We start from the raw sequence: 19,746 nt of genomic DNA, 5'->3' as shown, positions 1-19,746 counted from the left end.
ACATGGTGGGCGTGCAGGGTGCCTTCTCTTTCTCACGGGCTCCACCGTTCAGCCTTGTCTGTCACCAAGCTTGGGACACCACCTCTTCCACCTCCTTTACTACAAACTACACCCTAACGGTCACGTCTGCTCACGGGGCCTGAGGCAGCCAGTCTCCTTCTTGGTCTTTAACTTGTTCTGTGGTGCTCTGCTCACAGCCTGTAATGTTCCCGTGATTTCCAACATACCCACGTTTTAAAAGCATACACACATCAGAAGTTTTATGGTCAGGAAAGCTATCTTATTTTTAAAGGAAAGGAGAAGACATCTTGCTCTAACCTCAGAGGGATACGTCATTGTTTTGCTCGACTTTAAGCAAGATCCCGGAGACTTAGGTGTGGCTGGTAAATCAGTAAAAGTCCTCGCCGGCAGACATGGCGTGGGAAGGACACGGTTTCCAGATGCTCTTGTAAATGCTGCCCGTTAAAATAAACCAGCAATTGCTTTCTCCAAGAAATCCCTAGATACTAATCATCTGCTCACCAGAAAGAAATTCTCGAGGCGCTCTTACCATTTTACTTAATTTCAAACAATGCTCCCTCTTCTTTTCCAAAGTACTCGTCCTATAACTTTGTTTTTCTGCACCAGTTTACTCCTATTCTGTAGAGGAAATTCTGAGCTTATGTTACACCAATTCTTTCTTACAACCCTTTCTTCTTCGTTATCTCCTATTTCCCCCCTTTGGCAAAAGTAAAATGACTACATCAGTCCACTCATCTTTGGCCAGTGTGGTCCTTAATAATCAGATTGCAGTGACCACTGAGCCCTCTGCAGATGTGTGTCAGCTTCAGCTCCACCCTAGAAACAGTAACCAACTGCACCTAGCACAGCGGACGGTGCTGGCTGCTGAATTTCTGAAAAACACCCGCAGCTTTAATAGCGTGCATGGCTCTTACTCGCTTCCCTATGTCTCTCTGCTGAATTCTAAAGCAGCTGGGCTTCATTCAGTCTGTCGTCTTGGATCAACCAGGCAAACTGGAATAAATCAGGTCATGCGGTATTTGTAAATATACTTTTAAGATCAATCTACAATGAAAGCATGTTTTAGAATGTCTTAAAAAATTTAAGTATGCACACAAATATTTCATCCAAGCTTTACCCTCAAGGCAACAGGTAAGACACACAGACCATTCTGCAAATGTGAAAACCGGGGCAGAGCGACTAACCAACTTGCTTCAGAACAGAAAGCTTTTCAGTGACCACGCCGGAGTCAGAGCCCAGGGGTTCTGTCTGCCAGCCCCGCTCGTTGCTCGGACACTGGGAATGACCAGGGGCTCTGGCGCCACGTCTGACCCACCCACTGGGGGGATGGGCCGGGAGCGATCACACCAGCCGACAGGCCTTCAAGTCAAGGGAAGACCACGCTACACACTGGATTTTTCAAATAGAATTTTGTTGACACGTGAATGAGCATTTACGTACACTGTAAATACTTCAAGATCCTAAATAAAGCAAAAACTGGGACTCTTTAAGTACATCTCAGGGACCTGTAATTGGCCTCAGGACTGCTCAGTCGGACTGGCTATGTCAGCTCTGAATTTAGGCGGAATCTATGGGTCACGTTGGAACGTATGAAATCACCGTGTCTGCAGGTCAAGGGACATCTCGTCAGCGACTCTGTCTGGTTATTCATTTTACAATTCCGGGCCAAAGCCTTTCTGGGACGTCCTACCTGCTTCTTTAGGGTTTCACCAGCCGCACTAAGCGGGGAATCCGCAGCTTCTCTCCTCCACGGGCAGCACCTCTGCGCCAGCGGGTAAACTGCCCCCGCCGACTCCCCCACCCGCCGGTCGCCAACGCTCCCCACGGGGCACGGGGGTCAGCGAGCAACCAACCGTAAGACTGTGAAGATCCTCCCTGGCCACCTTGAACTCTCTCAGGAGCGAGGTCTCCGAGTGCTGTGACTTCAAAGCCGGAGGCAATCGCATCCCTGGTACCCAGCGTTCTCCGGTCCAGCGTCAGAAACTACTCCCCGCCCACGCACCTGCCACGAGGGAGACGGGCGGCGACCCCAGTAGCTTAAGTGTCTTCACGGGCACAGTGACCGAAGATGAGCGCCCGCGGCTCTTCCGTCCTGGGCGTCAGGCAAGGGCGAGCCCAGGACCGGCTCACAGCCTGCGCCCCCCGCCTTGCGGGGCTGCTCTCAGGAGGGCCCAGGCTCGCGGCGACGTTCTCCGGGTGCTACCTTGATTCTTAACCGTGTCACCTTTAACTTGCGCTCTGTAAGTGAAGTCTGATGGGGTGATGACGCACGGGCGTGGGCAGTGCAGACGCCAGGCGGCCGGGCGCACGTCGTGGGGGGGGATGGCGGGGGGTCAGGCACACGCCCACGAGTCCAGAACCAAGGGGGTGCCACAAGGCCCCAAGGCTGGGGCCTGGGCCCAGATGGGCGGCGGCGGCGGCGGCAGAGGGCACGGCCATGGGAGGGGGAAGGGCCGGGGCAAGGCCCGGACCGCGGGGGACGCAGCCCGTCTGTCCATCATCAGAGCCCCGCCCCTGTGGAGGCCGCACAACACTTAGCTCTTCGTCCTGAGCCCAGGGCAGTAAATTATCACAGAGTCAGAGCCGACAGTGCACAACGCAATACAGTGCATCACGGACTTATTAGAATTCTTTACAGAGTTTGTTAATATCTCGTTTTGAAAACTGCAGCAACACTGCAAAGCAAATATCCACAGGCACAGAAACAGAAATTGAATGTAGAGATTGCTGCATTGGATAGAAAATACCCACAACTTTCATATGAAGCTTCAGAAGAAGAAATGATTAATAATGCAGCCCATTTTAAAATTAACTTTCCGTATAATTGACGATGTAGTGACACAATGCGTAAACAGGCATTCTGAATTATATGCAGTCCACGAAGACACTTCCAGTTTCTTGTAAGACCTCCATAAGTCACAGGAAATGGCAGAGGAAACATAAAAATAACTGTGTATGAAGATACATTTAAAATTCCATTCAGACTTAAAATGGATGTGTGTGAAGACCTGAATCTTTAGCAAAACTGTTCCATAAGAATCGTCTGATCCAGATGTACTGAAATTTATGTTTTTTTCGTTTTTTTTTTAACATCTTTATTGCAGTCTAATTGCTTTACAATGCTGCTGTATAACAAAGTGAATCAGCTGTATGTATACATATATCCCCATATCTCCTCCCTCTTGCGTCTCCCTCCCATCCTCCCTATTCCACCCCTCTAGGTGGTCACACAGCAACAAGCTAATGTCCCTGTGCTATGCGGCTGCTTCCCACTAGCTATCTATTTTACATTTGGCAGTGTATATATGTCCACGCCACTCTCTCACTTCGTCCCAGCTTACCCTTCCCACTCCCCATGTCCTCAGGTCCATTCTCTACGTCTGCGTATTTATTCCTGTCCTGCCCCCAGGTTCTTCAGAACTTTTTTTTTTTTTTTTAAGATTCCATATATATGTGTTAGCATACGGTACTTGTTTTTCTCTTTCTGACTTACTTCACTCTGTACGACAGACTCTAGGTCCATCCACCTCGCTACAAATAACTCAATTTCGTTTCTTTTTATGGCTGAGTAATATTCCATTGTATATATGTGCCACATCTTCTTTATCCATTCATCTGTCGATGGACACTTAGGTTGCTTCCATGTCCTGGCTATTGTAAATAGTGCTGCAGTGAACATTTTGGTCCATGACTCTTTCTGAATTATGGTTTTCTCAGGGTATATGCCCAGTAGTGGGATTGCTGGGTCACATGGTAGTTTTATTTTTAGTTTTTTAAGGAACCTCCATACTGTTCCACATAGTGGCTGTATCAATTTACATTCCCACCAACAGTGCAAGAGGGTTCCCTTTTCTCCACACCCTCTCCAGCATTTATTGTTTGTAGATTTTTTTTTAAAATTTATTTTTGGTTGTGTTGGGTCTTCGTTTCTGTGCGAGGGCTTTCTCCAGTTGTGGCGAGCGGGGACCACTCTTCATCCCGGTGCGCAGGCCTCTCACTGTCGCGGCCTCTCCCGTTGTGGAGCACAGGCTCCAGACGTGCAGGCTCAGTAGTTGTGGCTCACGGGCTTAGTTGCGCCATGGCACGTGGGATCTTCCCAGACCAGGGCTCAAACCCGTGTCCCCTGCATTGGCAGGCAGATTCTTAACCACTGAACCACCAGGGAAGCCCTGTTTGTAGACTTTTTGATGATGGCCATTCTGACTGGTGTGAGGTGATACCTCATTGTAGTTTTGATTTGCATTTCTCTAATGATTAGTGATGTTGAGCATCCTTTCATGTGTTTGTTGGCAATCTGTATCTCTTCTTTGGAGAAATGTCTGTTTAGGTCTTCTGCCCATTTTTGGATTGGGTTGTTTGTTTTTTTGATATTGAGCTGCATGAGCTGCTTGTATATTTTGAAGATTAATCCTTTGTCACTTGCAAATATTTTCTCCCATTCTGAGGGTTGTCTTTTCGTCTTGTTTATGGTTTCCTTTGCTGTGCAAAAGCTTTTAAGTTTCATTAGGTCCCACTTGTTTATTTTTGTTTTTATTTCCATTTCTCTAGGAGGTGGGTCAAAAAGGATCTTGCTGTGATTTATGTCATATAGCGTTCTGCTTATGTTTTCCTCTAAGAGTTTTATAGTGTCTGGTCTTACATTTAGGTCTTTAATCCATATTGAGTTTATTTTTGTGTACGGTGTTAGGGAGTGTTCCAATTTCATTCTTTTCCATGTAGCTGTCCAGTTTTTCCAGCACCACTTATTGAACAGGCTGTCTTTTTCCATTGTATATTCTTGCCCCCTTTATCAAAGATAAGGTGACCATATGAGCGTGGGTTTATCTCTGGGCTTTCTATCCTGTTCCATTGATCTATATTTCTGTTTTTGTGCCAGTACCATACTGTCTTGATTACTGTAGCTTTGTAGTAGTGTCTGAAGTCAGGGAGCCTGATTCCTCCAGCTCCGTTTTTCTTCCTCAAGATTGCTTTGGCTCTTTGGGGTCTTTTGTCTTTCCATACATATTGTGAAACTTTTTGCTCTAGTTCTGTGAAAAATGCCATTGGTAGTTTGATACGGATTGCACTGAATCTGTAGATTGCTTTGGGTAGTAGAGTCATTTTCACAATGTTGATTCTTCCAATCCAAGAGCATGGTATATCTCTCCATCTGTTTGTATCATCTCTAATTTCTTTCATCAGTGTCTTATAATTTTCTGCATACAGGTCTTTTGTCTCCTTAGGTAGGTTTATTCCTAGGTATTTTATTCTCTTTGTTGCAGTGGTAAATTGGAGTGCTTCCTTAATTTCTCTTTCAGATTTTTCATCATTAGTGTCTAGGAATGCAAGAGATTTCTGTGCATTAATTTTGTATCCTGCTACTTTACCAAATTCATTGATTAGCTCCAGTAGTTTTCTGGTATCATCTTTAGGATTCCCTATGTATAGTATCATGTCATCTGCAAACAGTGACAGCTTTACTTCTTCTTTTCCGATTTGGATTCCTTTTATTTCTTTTTCTTCTCTGATTGCTGTGGCTAACACTTCCAAAACTATGTTGAATAATAGTGGTGAGAGTGGGCAACCTTGTCTTGTTCCTGATCTTAGTGGAAATGGTTTCAGTTTTTCACCATTGAGAATGATGTTGGCTGTGGGTTTGTCATATATGGCCTTTATTATGTTGAGTTAAGTTCCCTCTATGCCCACTTTCTGGAGAGTTTTTTATCATAAATCAGTGTTGAATTTTGTCAAAAGCTTTTTCTGCATCTATTGAGATGATCATATGGTTTTTCTCCTTCCATCTGTTAATATGGTGTATCACATTGATTGACTTGCATATATTGAAGGATCCTTGCATTCCTGGGATAAACCCCACTTGATGATGGTGTATGATCCTTTTAATGTGCTTTTGGATTCTGTTTGCTAGTATTTTGTTGAGGATTTTTGCATCTATGTTCATCAGTGATATTGGTGTGTAATTTTCTTTTTTTGTAGTATCTTTCTCTGGTTTTGGTATCAGGGTGATGGTGGCCTCATAGAATGAGTTTGCGAGTGTTCCTCCCTCTGCTATATTTTGGAAGAGTTTGAGAAGGATAGGTGTTAGCTCTTCTGTAAATGTCTGATAGAATTTGCCTGTGAAGCCATCTGGTCCTGGGCTTTTGTTTGTTGGAAGATTTTTAATCACAGTTTAATTTCAGTGCTTGTGATTGGTCTGTTTATATTTTTTATTTCTTCCTGGTTCAGTCCTGGAAAGATGTACTTTTCTAAGAATTTGTCCATTTCTTCCAGGTTGTCCATTTTATTGGCATATAGTTGCTTGTAGTAATTTATCTCTCATGATCCTTTGTATTTCTGCAGTGTCAGTTGTTACTTCTCCCTTTTCATTTCTAATTTCATTTCTAATTCTATCGATTTCAGTCTTCTCCCTTTTTTTCCTGATGAGTCTGGCTAGTGGTTTATGAATTTTGTTTATCTTCTCAAAGAACCAGCTTTTAGTTTTATTGATCTTTGCTATCGTTTCCTTCATTTCTTTTTCATTTATTTCTGATCTGATCTTTATGACCCTCTTTCCTTCTGGTAACTTTGGGGGTTTTGTTCTTCTTTCTCTAATTGCTTTAGGTGTAATGTTAGATTGTTTATTTAAGATTTTTCTTGTTTCTTGAGGTAGGATTGTATTGCTATAAACTTCCCTCTTAGAACTGCTTCTGCTGCATCCCATAGGTTTTGGGTCGTCATGTTTTCACTGTCATTTGTTTCTAGGTATTTTTTGATTTCCTCTTTAATTTCTTCAGTGATCTCTTGGTTATTTAGTAGCGTATTGTTTAGCCTCTATGTGTTTGTATATTTTACAGTTTTTTTCCCGTAATTGATATCTAGTCTCATAGCGTTGTGGTCAGAAAAGATACTTGATATGATTTCGATTTTCTTAAATTTACGAAGGCTTGATTTGTGACCCAAGATATGATCTATCCTGGAGAATGTTCCATGAGCACTTGAGAAGAAAAAGTATTCTGTTGTTTTTGGATGGAATGTCCTATAAATACCAATTAAGTCCATCTTGTTTAATGTATCATTTAAAGCTTGTGTTTCCTTATTTATTTTCATTTTTGTTGATCTGTCCATTGGTGAAAGTGGGGTGTTAACGTCCCCTACTACGATTGTGTTACTGTCGATTTCCCCTTTTATGGCTGTTAGACTTTGCCTTATGTACTGAGGTGCTCCTATGTTGGGCGCATATTTACAATTGTTATATCTTCTTCTTGGATTGACCCCTTGATCATTATGTAGTGTCCTTTGTCTCTTGTAATACTCTTTGTTTTAATGTCTACTTTGTCTGATATGAGAATTGCTACTCCAGCTTTCTTTTGATTTCCATTTGCATGGAATATCTTTTTCCATCCCCTCACTTTCAGTCTGCATGTGTCCCTAGGTCTGAAGTGGGTCTCTTGTAGACAGCATGTATACAGGTCTTGTTTTTGTATCCATTCAGCCTGTCTATGTGTTTTGGTTGGAGCATTTAATCTGTTTACATTTAAGGTAGTTATCGATATGTATGTTCCTATTACCATTTTCTTAATTGTTTGGGGTTTGTTATTGTAGGTCTTTTCCTTCTCTTGTGTTTCCTGTCTAGAGAAGTTCCTTTACCATTTGTTGTAAAGCTGGTTTGGTGGTGCTGAATTCTCTTAGCTTTTGCTTGTCCGTAAAGGTTTTAATTTCTCCATCAAATCTGAATGAGATCCTTGCTGGGTAGAGCAATCTTGGTTGTAGGTTCTTCCCTTTCATCACTTTAAGTACGTCCTGCCACTCCCTTCTGCTTTGCAGAGTTTCTGCTGAAAAGATCAGCCGTTAATCTTATGGGGATTCCCTTGTGTGTTATTTGTTGTTTTTCCCTTGCTGCTTTTAATATTTTTTCTTTGTACTTAATTTTTGACAGTTTGATTAATATGTGTCTTGGCATGTTTCTCCTTGGATTTATTCTGTATGGGACTCTCTGTGCTTCCTGGACTTGATTGACTATTTCCTTTCCCATATTAGGGAAGTTTTCAACTATAATTTCTTCAAACATTTTCTAAGTCCCTTTCTTTTTCTCTTCTTCTTCTGGGACCCCTATAATTCGAATGTTGGGGTGTTTAATGTTGTTGCAGAGGTCTCTGAGACTGTCCTCATTTCTTCTCATTCTTTTTTCTTTTTTCTGCTCTGCGGTAGTTATTTCCACTATTTTACCTTCCAGGTCCCTTATCCGTTCTTCTGCCTCAGTTATTCTGCGATTGATTCCTTCTAGAGAATTTTTAATTTCATTTATTGTGTTGTTCATCATTGTTTGTTTGCTCTTTAGTTCTTCTAGGTCCTTGTTAAACGTTTCTTGCATTTTCTCCATTCTATTTCCAAGATTTTGGATCATCTTTACTATCATTACTCTGAATTCTTTTTTAGGTAGACTGCCTATTTCCTCTTCATTTGTTTGGTCTGGTGGGTTTTTACTTTGCTCCTTCATCTGCTGTGTGTTTCTCTGTCTTCTCATTTTGCTTAACTTACTGTGTTTGGGGTCTCCTTTTCGCAGGCTGCAGGTTCGTAGTTCCTGTAGTTTTTGGTGTCTGCCCCCCAGTGGCTAAGGTTGGTTCAGTGGGTTGTGCAGGCTTCCTGGTGGAGGGGACTGGTGCCTGTGTTCCGGTGGATGAGGCTGGATCTTGTCTTTCTGGCGGGCAGGATCGCGTCTGGTGGTGTGTTTTGGGGTGTCTGTGAACTTATTATGAGTTTAGGCAGCCTCTGTGCTAATGGGTGGGGTTGTGTTCCTGTCTTGCTAGTTGTTTGGCGTCGGGTGTCCAGCACTGTAGCTTGCTGGTCGTTGAGTGGAGCTGGGTCTTAGTGTTGAGATGGAGATCTCTGGGAGAGCTCTCACCCACTGATATTACGTGGGGCTGGGAGGTCTCTTGTGGACCCATGTCCTGGACTCGGCTCTCCCACCTCAGAGGCTCAGGCCTGACACCTGGCCAGAGCACTGAGACCCTGTCAGCCCCACGGCTGCTGGTGTTGGGGGGTCTCCTGCAGAGGCAGGGGGTGGCTGTGGCTCACTGCAGGGACAAGGACTCTGGCAGCAGAAGTTCTGGAAGTGCTCCTCGGCGTGAGCCCTCCCAGAGTCTGCCATTAGCCCCAAGAGCGAGCCTGTAGCCTCCAGGGCTGGATCACCTCAGACCAAACAACCCGGAATTTATATTTTTAAGGTTTATTACAAATTTATCTCAATGTTGTTATAACCTATAAAGCTCCAGTAACAGCTGCAATGTGTACAAAGAGCTTTCCCAAAATAAAAAAGTTATGAAAAATTATTTGTCATCTTGCATTTGCCAGGGGTGACTAATGCTGCTTTCAATGATGCCGAATGACGTACACATTTTGATGACCTAAACAAATGAATGTGCAGAAAAGTGAGCCAGGAAAACCTTATGATGAATGAAGATAGTGCGTGAAGTATTACTATTGATTATATTATATAAAACTATTACACCAAAACATTTTAGTGATTTATAACTTTGTGATAATAGTCACGTATCACTATTATTTCTATTATATTTTGTAAGTAAAATATTTTTAATGGAAAAGCCTTACATTCATTTTATAGATTACTCTGAAAATGCCTGAAGCCCTGGAACATAACGTTTCTTTAAAAAACAAACAAAACTAACACGTGATGTTAATTTTGGGAGAAGGGGGCCAGCAGCCTGATGCCCTGCACACGCCTTGGCCCCCCCAGTTTCTCAGCCTGTGCTTTCAGGACCCCCCCCTTCACGAAGGCTGCCCAAACCCCAAGACCTCCCACAAGGCTGCGTCCCTCCCCCGAGCCGCACACCCCCAGCCTCTCTGAGCCTTTAGCACTTAGCTCCTTTACACCACTGCTTATGTGAGCATTGTCTCTGCGAGCTCCTGAAATGCAGGCCTGCAGCCGACTCTTTACCCCTTCACAGAGCTGACACATGCCGATCTCTATTCACTTACTGAGGCAACCAACTGTCATGTGGGTTTTTAATAGTTACAACCTATCTTAATTCCCTTTTAAGTTTTTGGGTTGTAGGAAGAAGAGGTAGGAAGGTACTGATGTAATATCATCATAAGCCAAAAATGTGCGTTTTGCAACATAACTAAACTTTAGATCTGAAAACCAACTGAAATGAAGGCAGAGAATATCTCGATGCTGTCTCTATTCATAATCAGACTGCTGACTGTTTAAGAATTTGTTTCACCAAAAACAAACCCTCCTTGAGTTCATATATTTTCAAAGACCACCACACTGGTGTCACCGTAGCCAAGGAAAGATTTATTCCAGCCTTCTAACTTACAAACGCTACACCTGGAAGGGAGCCAGTGCAAAGAGAGCACACACTCACTTTAAATCAATGCCAAATCTACCCAGGTAGTCCCAGTGTCTCTCCCGGAACCTCTCACCTGTGAACTTCCAGGCTGAGCTGAAGCCGAGCGGAAAGCTCCGGCCCGTCTGTGCCGACAGCAGGTGAGCGCGCCGTCCGCCAGCATCCCCGGGCCGCCCGCCCCAGCGCCCTGCACGGCCGGGGGAACCCAGCTCACCTCCTGGGAATGATGCCGTTTTCCAAGCTCGTGGTCTGGCTCCGAAGCCAGCGGCGCTGGTAACTGCTGGAGGAGGACGTGGAGGAGCTTGGAGACGGGAAGGGGGTGACGAGAAGGCTGCTCAGGGAGGCTGCGGGAAGAAGATCGGGAAGTTGAGAGCTGGGCTCCAGGAGCCCACGTGCACCGACGTGAAGAACATCCATACGAGCCCAGGGACCTAAGCGTTCAGGCTCTACCGGCCACAGCCAGCAGGGGGAGCCGCTCGAAGGCTGCGGTACAGCCAAGAAAACACCCTTTAAAACGAACAGGGGTCGCCCACACGGCAAGGGCATCGGTGACCAGGCACCAGCCCCACGTTCCAAACGTAACAGACATTACTCATCCAATCAGAGGGCAGCCTGCAGACCTCGGATACAACGAAGAGTCCACGGAAGTACTGCTAACTGCTGCCCGGGAACCGGTGCCGCACACGGAGCCGACTCACGCGCGTGTCCCCCCGTGACTGCTTCGTCCCCCCCGTGTTTCGAGGTGAAATCCAGGCAGAAGGGGACTTGCCCCGCAAAGCACCCTCTCCCGCCGCCACCTCCAGATACACGGCACTTCCCGCTCCCGCCCCTCGCCACCCCCTCGGCTCTGCAGGTGGCACATCTGGTCCTAGACGTGTTTTCTGCCCGGGCGACTCGGCTGCCCTCAGCCTCTCTGCTGCCTCCTGCCCCGTCACGGCGCGTCCCTGCGTGTGGCCGACGCACAGCCCCACCGGTCCCCGTCAGGCAGGCAAAGGGCTTCTTTCAAACCCCGGCTGCTTGGAGGAGCTCTACGGGTTTGGAAGAACAGAGGGAGAAGACAGATGTTTTCCCCTTTACCCCCCAGGGTTGAGGAATCAGGACACGGAAATGTTACTCAGTCGGGGGCAGAAGGGAGTGGAATGTGCCAGTCGGCTGGCTGACGCTTGCACAGGCGGATCACAGGGCACCGGGCTGACTTCAGGAAGTGCAGTATACCATGCTCATGGGCACCCCTCGGAAGGCAGCTTCTCCACGTGAACCGTCGTACTTTTATTCACACTTGTACAGGCAGATGGAAATAAGCTGAGTCCCCGACATGAGTTCTGAAGTCCTTGACTTGCCTGGCTGCGAGTCAAGTGTCTACAACGTGCCCGGCGCTGCGCAGCGCACAGGGATCCCACAGAGCTGAACGGCTGTGAGACCAGGGAACGCCCAGCCACGAGGGGAGACGAACAACTCGGGCTTCCTTCTGTCCACCGCAGACGTGCCGCGAGCACCCACAAGATGCTTTTCTTCTGAGCCCGTCAACACGCACAGGAGACGTGTCCAGGAGCCCTTATTCATCTGTGATTCCTTGTACCCAGGACAGCGCCTGAGACACAACGGACAATTTACAAATGTTGGCTGAGCGTACGGCATTTCTGCACCGAAGTGTTACCAGGTGAGGCTGGCTTGGTTTCAGCCTTGAGGCTGGACTTAAACCTCCAAAATCAAATCCCCGTTTCAAATATCAGCGAGTAGGTAATTTTACTGAGAATTTTGAAGGGAGATGGAAGAGAGTTTTTCCTCAAAGTCACACAATACTACTTAATAAAAAAAATCCTAATTAGACATGTCTGCCTCACCCCCAAGTTTTCAAAATCCCTTATAAGACCAGAAGGTCCTCACTCCCTAGTCCCAAATCTTCAGGGTCCCCTGTCTCTCGCCCAGTTCTTATGCTGGGCACATCAGCTTCTTCTTGGCCAGCCTCGGGGATACAAGATTGTTATTCAATAAATATAACAAATGTGGCTTCACGGCCTGACTCAGGGCTACCCGGCCGACTCCTTCCCTTCACCTCGACTGTAGCAAACTGGCCCAACTGTGGAAGCCACCACGGTAACTGAGCTCTCCTACGACAGAGGGCCCTCGGGAGTGCCAACCCAGACAGCGCGTGGCACCCCCGGGGCACACGGCGCACGAGGGGCACACGGTCAGCACCCACGACGTTCCTCCCTGACGCGGGCGGAAGGCAGGTGCGGGGAAGGGGCTGGCGGAGGGCGACAGAGACCCTCGGTGTCTTGTCTTTCTGCCGGGGAACCGTACTGTGTGCTCTCAGACTCCTCACCCGGATCAAGCTCCTCTCTGTAGAGGATGATTCAAAAAGCAAAAACCAAACAAACAAAGAAGCTTTTCTAAACTTACTTCTTTACTGAACTACCGGGGGAAAAAAGACACTTAAGTCACCCTTCAGATGTGACTTGTGTGTTCAGAGTTTTGGGGCAGCCGTCATGCGGCCAGTTCATCATGAAGATGAACTGGTGTCAGCTGTGACTTCAGAGCTTCTGCTGGCCTGGTACTGACAGCTGCAAACATTCCCCACCTCCAAAGGTGCCGGCCTAGGTAACCTTGGCAACGAGTGACGTCTGGGGGACGGAAGGTCAGGGGAACTGCACACAAGCCCTGCGCTCTCGTTTCACAAAGGCGTTTCCCACAGGAGCAGTGGGGTAAGCACCCTGGCGCTGCTGTGTGTGTGCCCTGCAATGAAGCCATCCACTGAACGCTCGGCAGGCCGGGAGCCGGCGTCCCGCCATCGGAGGTGGTTTGCAGATAAGCCGGGCGGGGAGGGTGGGACGGTCCACGGGCTCACAGAGAGCGGGCAACGGAGAAATCAGTAGCACTCACGCGTCACTGAATACAGGTGCAGGCGTCGCCGACAGCAGTACGCCCAGAGACACGCAGACACACAGCCGGCACAAACCCACGCATCTGGTGTCCAGACCCTGGGATCTAATTCCGTCTCCAGTGAAAGGACAGGGCAACATGGAGACACGACTGATTCTAGGGATGGGGCAGGACATATATGAGGCACGTCTGGAGCATCCTGTAGTGCCAGAAAGCGAGGAAGCGCTACACACACACACACACACACACACACACACACACAGAGTGGGACAGGTTAAACAAACACAGGAGCCAATGGAAAGCACTCCACGGCTTCCGTGGCCAAAGCTGGAGCCACGTGAGTGACAAAATAAAGCAGTAGTGGGGTGAGCTGAAGTGTAAAGTAAGCATTCTGAGTCCATATTGACATGAACGACTGACGACAGGACGCATGAGGAAGGAGGACAGCCGGCCACGCAGCAGAGCTCCGAGTAGCTGACGCAGGGCCCTGCCCGCAGGAGACGGGGAGAGGCCGGCCAGACCCTGTGCCAGCCAGGTGACCAAGGCCGCCACCAGCGGTCATAACTTACGTTGACAGCACATGCCCTTGGTCGGGGGCGATGAAAATGTCACCGAACCTCCGTGACCTCTCTTCCAAAACCCGGTCCACTCACGGGCGAAGCATCACACAAATGCCGACAGCTGGCGTTCTACGCAGTACCCGGCTGCTACTTCTGGAGACCGTCAAGGTCGTCACAAAACGCAGAAAGCCTGAGGAACTGCCAGAGCCGAGCAGAGCCAAACGGACGTGACAACTAACCGCCCCGCCTTACGGGCTGAGCTGTTAGCGACAGGGAGGCTACACCGGAGTTCCCTACTGCCGCGTCGCCTGCTCTGCAAACCTGCAACTGTTCTGAAAGATAAATCTATTCAAGACGTTTCCCCAGCTCTCAACTCTTCAGACGGGAAGTTACAAATTACAGAAAACAGGAATAAACGACGCCTGTAAGTTCTCTCCATCTTCCGCTGCTAATGCAGGTCAAACAGCCGGAGTCGCTGCCCTGCTCCGGGACGAGGACCCTGGGCCACACAGTGCGGGCGACGTGCGGAGCGCAGGCCGGAGGAAGCGACCCCGGGGGCGGCACGAGCGGCCTTTGGTGGAGGGCGACCCTCCCAGGGCTGCCGCGAGGATTTCAGAGCAGCTCGCAGGACGGAAGGGGAGCAGCAGCCCCCCATCTGCCCGGACCCCCAACAGGAGGGCGGGAGCCTCCAAGGAGAGACGGCGGGTTCAGGGGCCCAGCTGCCGACAAGCCAGAGCTCACATTTGCATCAGGTTCACGTCTGCCCCCTCCTCCCGAGAAAGCGTTCAGATCCGGCTGCTACTGACCTTTCACTTCAGTACAAACGCGGCCCTCAACTGTCCCGCTTCTCAAAGGGCGAGGGACACTCGTCTTGGGAGCAATTCAGAGTTGGAATGAACAGGCTGGGACCTGGGACCCTCTGCTGCAGGGCTGGCACCTGGACCCACCTCTCCTCCACCCACAGATACAAAGAAACTATAAGGAACTAAAAATAACTGGGTGCAGGCGCAGTTGGGGCACATTATGGACAAAAGATACAAAGAGACCAAAAACCCAACCGCCACTTCTGAGGAGCCGGGAGCAAAAGAAGCAGGGAGCTGCACACGCCGCCTGCACTCAGCACCACCTAAGGGGCGGGCAGACCACCTAAGCCGCCCCTCCGACCCCAGCCCTGGACACACCCCTGCCCTCACCCCTTATAAGGAACCAGCTTGCCCCCCCGCCAGGGAGCCAGCCGGCAAGGGAACCTGTCCTTTGTTCTCCTTCCCTCGTGCTGCACCAGGGGCCCCAGGACAGCCTTGCCTCAGTTTCTCCTCTGGCCCCTAGTCAATTTCTATTGATCAAGGAGGCCCAGAACCCCGGTCAGTCACAACGTGACATGAGGAGAGGAGGGGTACAGGAGACAAAATCTGGCGCATCACGACTCCAGGACAGAAGAAAGAGCGAGCAGGTCGGCGGGCAGCCCCCGTGGTCACAGCCAGAGGGGTTCCCGGGGACACTATCCTTCCCCGGGTTGGACGCTCAGGACTCAGCCGGTCCCGGGGCCACTGGCTCAGGGAGGCTCCCCTCTTTCCAGCGGGGCGCTGCCCGACGTACGCTCGGCTCGCGGGAGCCGGCCCGGTGCGCGTCCCGCCCACGCCTCCGAGGGCTCGCCCCACGGGCGCCGCCGGCCAGAGGGAAGCACGTACCTGAGCGGGCGATGCCGCTGTCCCTGTCTTCGCTCTGCCCTCTGCTTGGCATGTCCACCGGCGTGCTGTGCACTGCAGGAAGCAAGGAGACCGGGTCACGGGGCTCGCAGAGGCGGGCCGCTCCGACCGCCTGCACCCGCTTTGCGACTGCTGCGGTGACCGCACCAGCGCGCACAGGGAGGGCTGGGAAAGCAGAATGCGGTTCAGGAGAGACGCGCGAAGGCGCGGGCAGAGGCCAGCGGCGCCCTGCCCGTGCCTGGCCCCCGGCAGCTCTGCAGAGGCTCTTCCGAGGGACGCTCGCCTCTAAAAGAAGCCGAGCCTGCAGCTGTGAGGACACTTCGTGCGACGGACGAGCCGGCGTCCTCGAGCAGATACTTTCAGCCGTTTCCCTCGTGAGTAGCGGTTAAATAGCATTCAAGTGTTTTCAGTACTTTCAGCCGTTTCCCTCGTGAGTAGCGGTTAAATAGCATTCAAGTATTTTCAGTGGTTTCAATGCACTGAAATACTGCAAAATATTAAGTGCTTTCACAATGCTTTATAATCAGTTTCAGTAGTAACTACAGGCAACCTCGAGAAGAGAAAGGCTTGAAAACCGTTTCAGGAATTTAAAAAACCCTTCTGTGTTTTATAACCCCTCTCTTGGCAGATAGAAACACTTATATTCACTTTCAAATATCTCTTCCTCTGCCTCTTTTCCGTACACACCCGTACACAATACTACTGTAGAGCTGCTAAGAAAACACTCTAAAGGACTGCAGACTTCTAGGAATGCTTCACGTTGGTCTCAACTGTGTACTTGTTGAGCTACACAGTAGCTCACATGTCGCTACCGTAAGCTTTACGGTGCACGAGAAGCCCGCTGCTCTGCCTGATTATTACACTTGCCAGCTATTTTGTGAAGCGTGTTAATTTTCACAATTTTAACGAGACTATATAAATATGTTATCCTCACCGGAAGTAGGCAGGAGGGCGTCAGTCAGTTAACTAGGGTGCCTAGCATATTTTGGCTACGGTGAAAAACAGAATGCAGAACACCGTCTGCGGTAAACACAACCCCTAATGTTCGCGATGAGGGCTCCCACGCTAGTTAATCACGCCAGCCTGCGGCAGACAGTCGACAGCCTGGGCTAGAAGGCCGGGCCGGTCTCAGAACGTACCTACCCAGAGATGGAGGTGCCTACACCTGTGAAGAAGCTGGAAAGTACATTTGAGCTACTTCAATGCTACGGACAGAGACAGGGAGAGGCCGGTCTTCCATGCTCTTGTTAGGGGGACTTTTGAAGACACAGTGCAGGTAAGGGTGCAGGTGAAAAATGGATCAAAGATACCACGGCAAAGAGAAACAGTTCACGGCAGCGGAAGAGGCCGAGGAAAATGGGAAGATGTTATCCTCTTAGAAACACGAAGGGCTCATTTCAGATCCAAATTGGCTTACGCCGCGGGGGCATGAGCAGAGACGTTTCCAACAGGGGTTCTGGGGTGGAGGTTTCAGAACGCCAGGCGCTCGGCAGCATTTGGAACGAAACATCTCACGAGCCCCTTGGATTTCTAGAGAGGCGCCCAACAGATTTGTTTCTAAGAACCTGCCCGCGATTTACTAACGTGTGGGGGTCGCCCCGTGCTCAGCGCTCCACACCAACCTGCGAAGGAAGAGGCGCTGCGGCTGAGCCGGAGCGGTCCTCCTTCGGCCGCCCCCGGGGGCGGCTCGCTGCCGCATCCCTTCAGCACACCTGGGGCGGGGACACACGGGGGGGGCGGGGGGCAAAGTACACACACAGAAAGAAACACAGATTAAAGATAATGCCCAAACAAAACAACACCACAAACCCAAAGAAAGCAAAACGCACACCCACGACGGCGGGACCCGGAGGGCAAGCCCCCGCTTACGTGGCGGAGTTTACCTAGGTTACTTGCAGTACGACAGGGACCCAGGGTATTCTGATTTGTGTTCAGTTTCCCCAGGTTAGGATCTTGGTTGATGTATTCGAAGCTGTCTTGCAAGCTAAGTCCAGAGAGGGAAGGAAGGGAGAGAGAGGAGAAAAACATCAAGGGACGAACAAGGCTGTCTGCTAACAGACAACTGTTAATAAAGTCTCACGTCTACCGAAGAGACTTAAACTTCAGGGGAATTTGTTGCGGGAAGAGACAAGAGAGGCTTTGGGAGGTAGTTCAACCTATAAAACTAAATGACACATTCCAAACAATGTCACAGTATTATGTAATGAGGGACACCGAATTCTAAAATCTTCCTCTGGGGACTGACACCTAGGCTGTGGCTATTCATTTCAAGGGTAATTTTACATAAGCCCTCAAAATGCAATTCATTTTAACTCCTAGTTAACATTCATGAGCAATTCAGCAACCTTTTTCAGGAGGAGCATATAACAGAAATTATGATTCTTACAGGAGAGTTTGATTTCACAACTTCTTAAATGTTAGAATTACTCATAAACACACGTGAGAGAAGCAGCTTTTAATAATTTATTGTATGTGTTAACAAATGAAATAAAGATTTCGAGGATAATATAGCATAATGAAGCCAAAATAATTTTTACTTTAATCTGAGCTTGATATTTTATTAGAGGGAGTTAGTATAATAAATGTTCAGGTAATATCAAGGGTCAGAAAAATAATACCTCACAAAGAAATAAATATCAATTCCCATACTGGCTTAAGTCATGACAATCCAGCGTTAAATGCTCAAAAAAGTAAATTCATTATTCTGTTGAAAAGTAAGCAGACTTACTCAAAGGTACCCAAATTTGCAGAGGAACGTACTTTTAATTTCCTAGGATTGTAAAAAATAACAGCCTTCATTTGACCCCTAAGAATACCCCTTTAATTTACAATAAACATTTCTTCTAAACTTACCCAAGTGTAATAAATGTTCTGTTGTTTTATTCAAAAAAGAAGTATATGAAATATTTCTGCTTGAAAAATTCAAAATATACGAACAATTGGGCCACAGTAAGAATTAAGTTAGACATTTAAGTATTCTCTGTCTACACAGAAGTGTAAAATTAAGAGGGGGAAAAAAACTCGGGAGTGAAAATCAAAATATTGCCTAGCCTGAGTCCCCACGGACCACAGGGGTTACACGGATGGCTCCGACAGATGATCCCTCCTGCCATTCAGGTGCCTCTCAGCTTGGGAAACTCACCCTGTGCCTCATTCCTTCAGAAATAAATAAACGAGCAGGCTGACAGGTGAGATTTTTTGGTTTAGTTTTGTTTTGCTTTTGTTTTGGTTTTGGCCGTGCCACGTGTGGGATCTTAGTTCCCCGACCAGGGATCGAACCCGGGCCTCGGCAGTGGAAGCCTGGAGTCTTAAACCACTGGACCGCCAGGGAATTCCCGAGATTTTTTTTTTTATAAGATGAAATACTATCCTTTTCCCCTTCACTTTTCATTTTCCAGGGAATGAGAACGAGGTGACTGGCAGTAGGAACAGAGTGGGTTAACAGGTGAAGACCCCCAATATATGTATGTAGACCATCCCTTGTCTTCAAGGCCACCTGATAAGGTCCAAGGCCTTTTCATACTCACTATGCATTGGACAAAGGCCACCTTGAAAACCCCTTTGTTAATGTGGACTCATCCTGCTTCTCACCTCGAAAAGCCTTATGGCCCTCGAAGAACGACTCTATCCAGAAACAGCCACGTGGAAAATTGCGGGGATGGGGAGGGGAGGGGGAAAATCCCGCACTTACTTATTTGTACTCCCACAGAAGCTGCCCATTCTGGCGGAGAAGACTTTACTAACCATCAGCTGTGGTGGAGAACTGGAGAAAAAAACAAAGGGACAGAAGAGGGAGAGATGCATGGGTTTTTGTTTTTTTTTTTTTTTTTTTTTTTAACTTTCTCTGAAGCTTTTATTCATTGCTATATCTTATTTTACAGAAAATGAGACGTGCATTTTTCAAATCACTGTATCAGTGGGGTGTCTAGATTTTTTTCTAATTTTATCATTTTAAAATCCCAAGAATGTTAAAACCCTGAGAGAGAGCTATGGAGACATTGCCGGGGCCATTTTCCTTGGGAGCAAATATTTCAGATGAACAAACTTGGCTTAGCAGAAATATTGCAAAGCAGAAGTTCGTTTTTTTCTCAGGTTACATTTTTCACCTGCCACGTGGCACAGATGAACAGATAGAAGGTTATAAGCGCAGGATTGGGAAAAGGCTTCCTTTCACACATCGTATAGCCTGTGCCTCCAGCGAGTTAAATTCTATTCTGACATGCAGATAAGGAA

At 48.0% G+C, this 19,746-nt stretch overlaps 1 protein-coding gene across 9 annotated transcripts in view; it reads right to left on the bottom strand.

Moving 5' to 3' along the window:
• The window catches only part of FNIP2 (folliculin interacting protein 2), a 115,810-nt gene that overhangs the window by 31,972 nt on the left and 64,092 nt on the right, over positions 1-19,746 (bottom strand). For 7 of the 9 annotated variants that reach the window (XM_082391313.1, XM_082391306.1, XM_082391307.1 and 4 more), the window contains 5 exons: positions 19,205-19,276; positions 17,397-17,497; positions 17,136-17,225; positions 15,496-15,567; positions 10,579-10,708 (listed from right to left, as the gene is read on the bottom strand). In XM_082391313.1, the coding sequence (XP_082247439.1) occupies positions 10,579-10,708; positions 15,496-15,567; positions 17,136-17,225; positions 17,397-17,497; positions 19,205-19,276 (465 nt within the window). The remainder of the gene's footprint in view (positions 1-10,578; positions 10,709-15,495; positions 15,568-17,135; positions 17,226-17,396; positions 17,498-19,204; positions 19,277-19,746) is intronic. The other 2 variants (XM_082391314.1, XM_082391308.1) reach the window with 1 other exon arrangement.

This window comes from Balaenoptera borealis, assembly GCF_965194805.1.
Source record: "Balaenoptera borealis genome assembly, chromosome: 4".
In the NCBI taxonomy this organism is placed as follows: Eukaryota; Metazoa; Chordata; class Mammalia; order Artiodactyla; family Balaenopteridae; genus Balaenoptera; species Balaenoptera borealis.
Note: the sequence above shows the minus strand (reverse complement) of the source record. Positions and strands in the feature narration are given on the sequence as shown.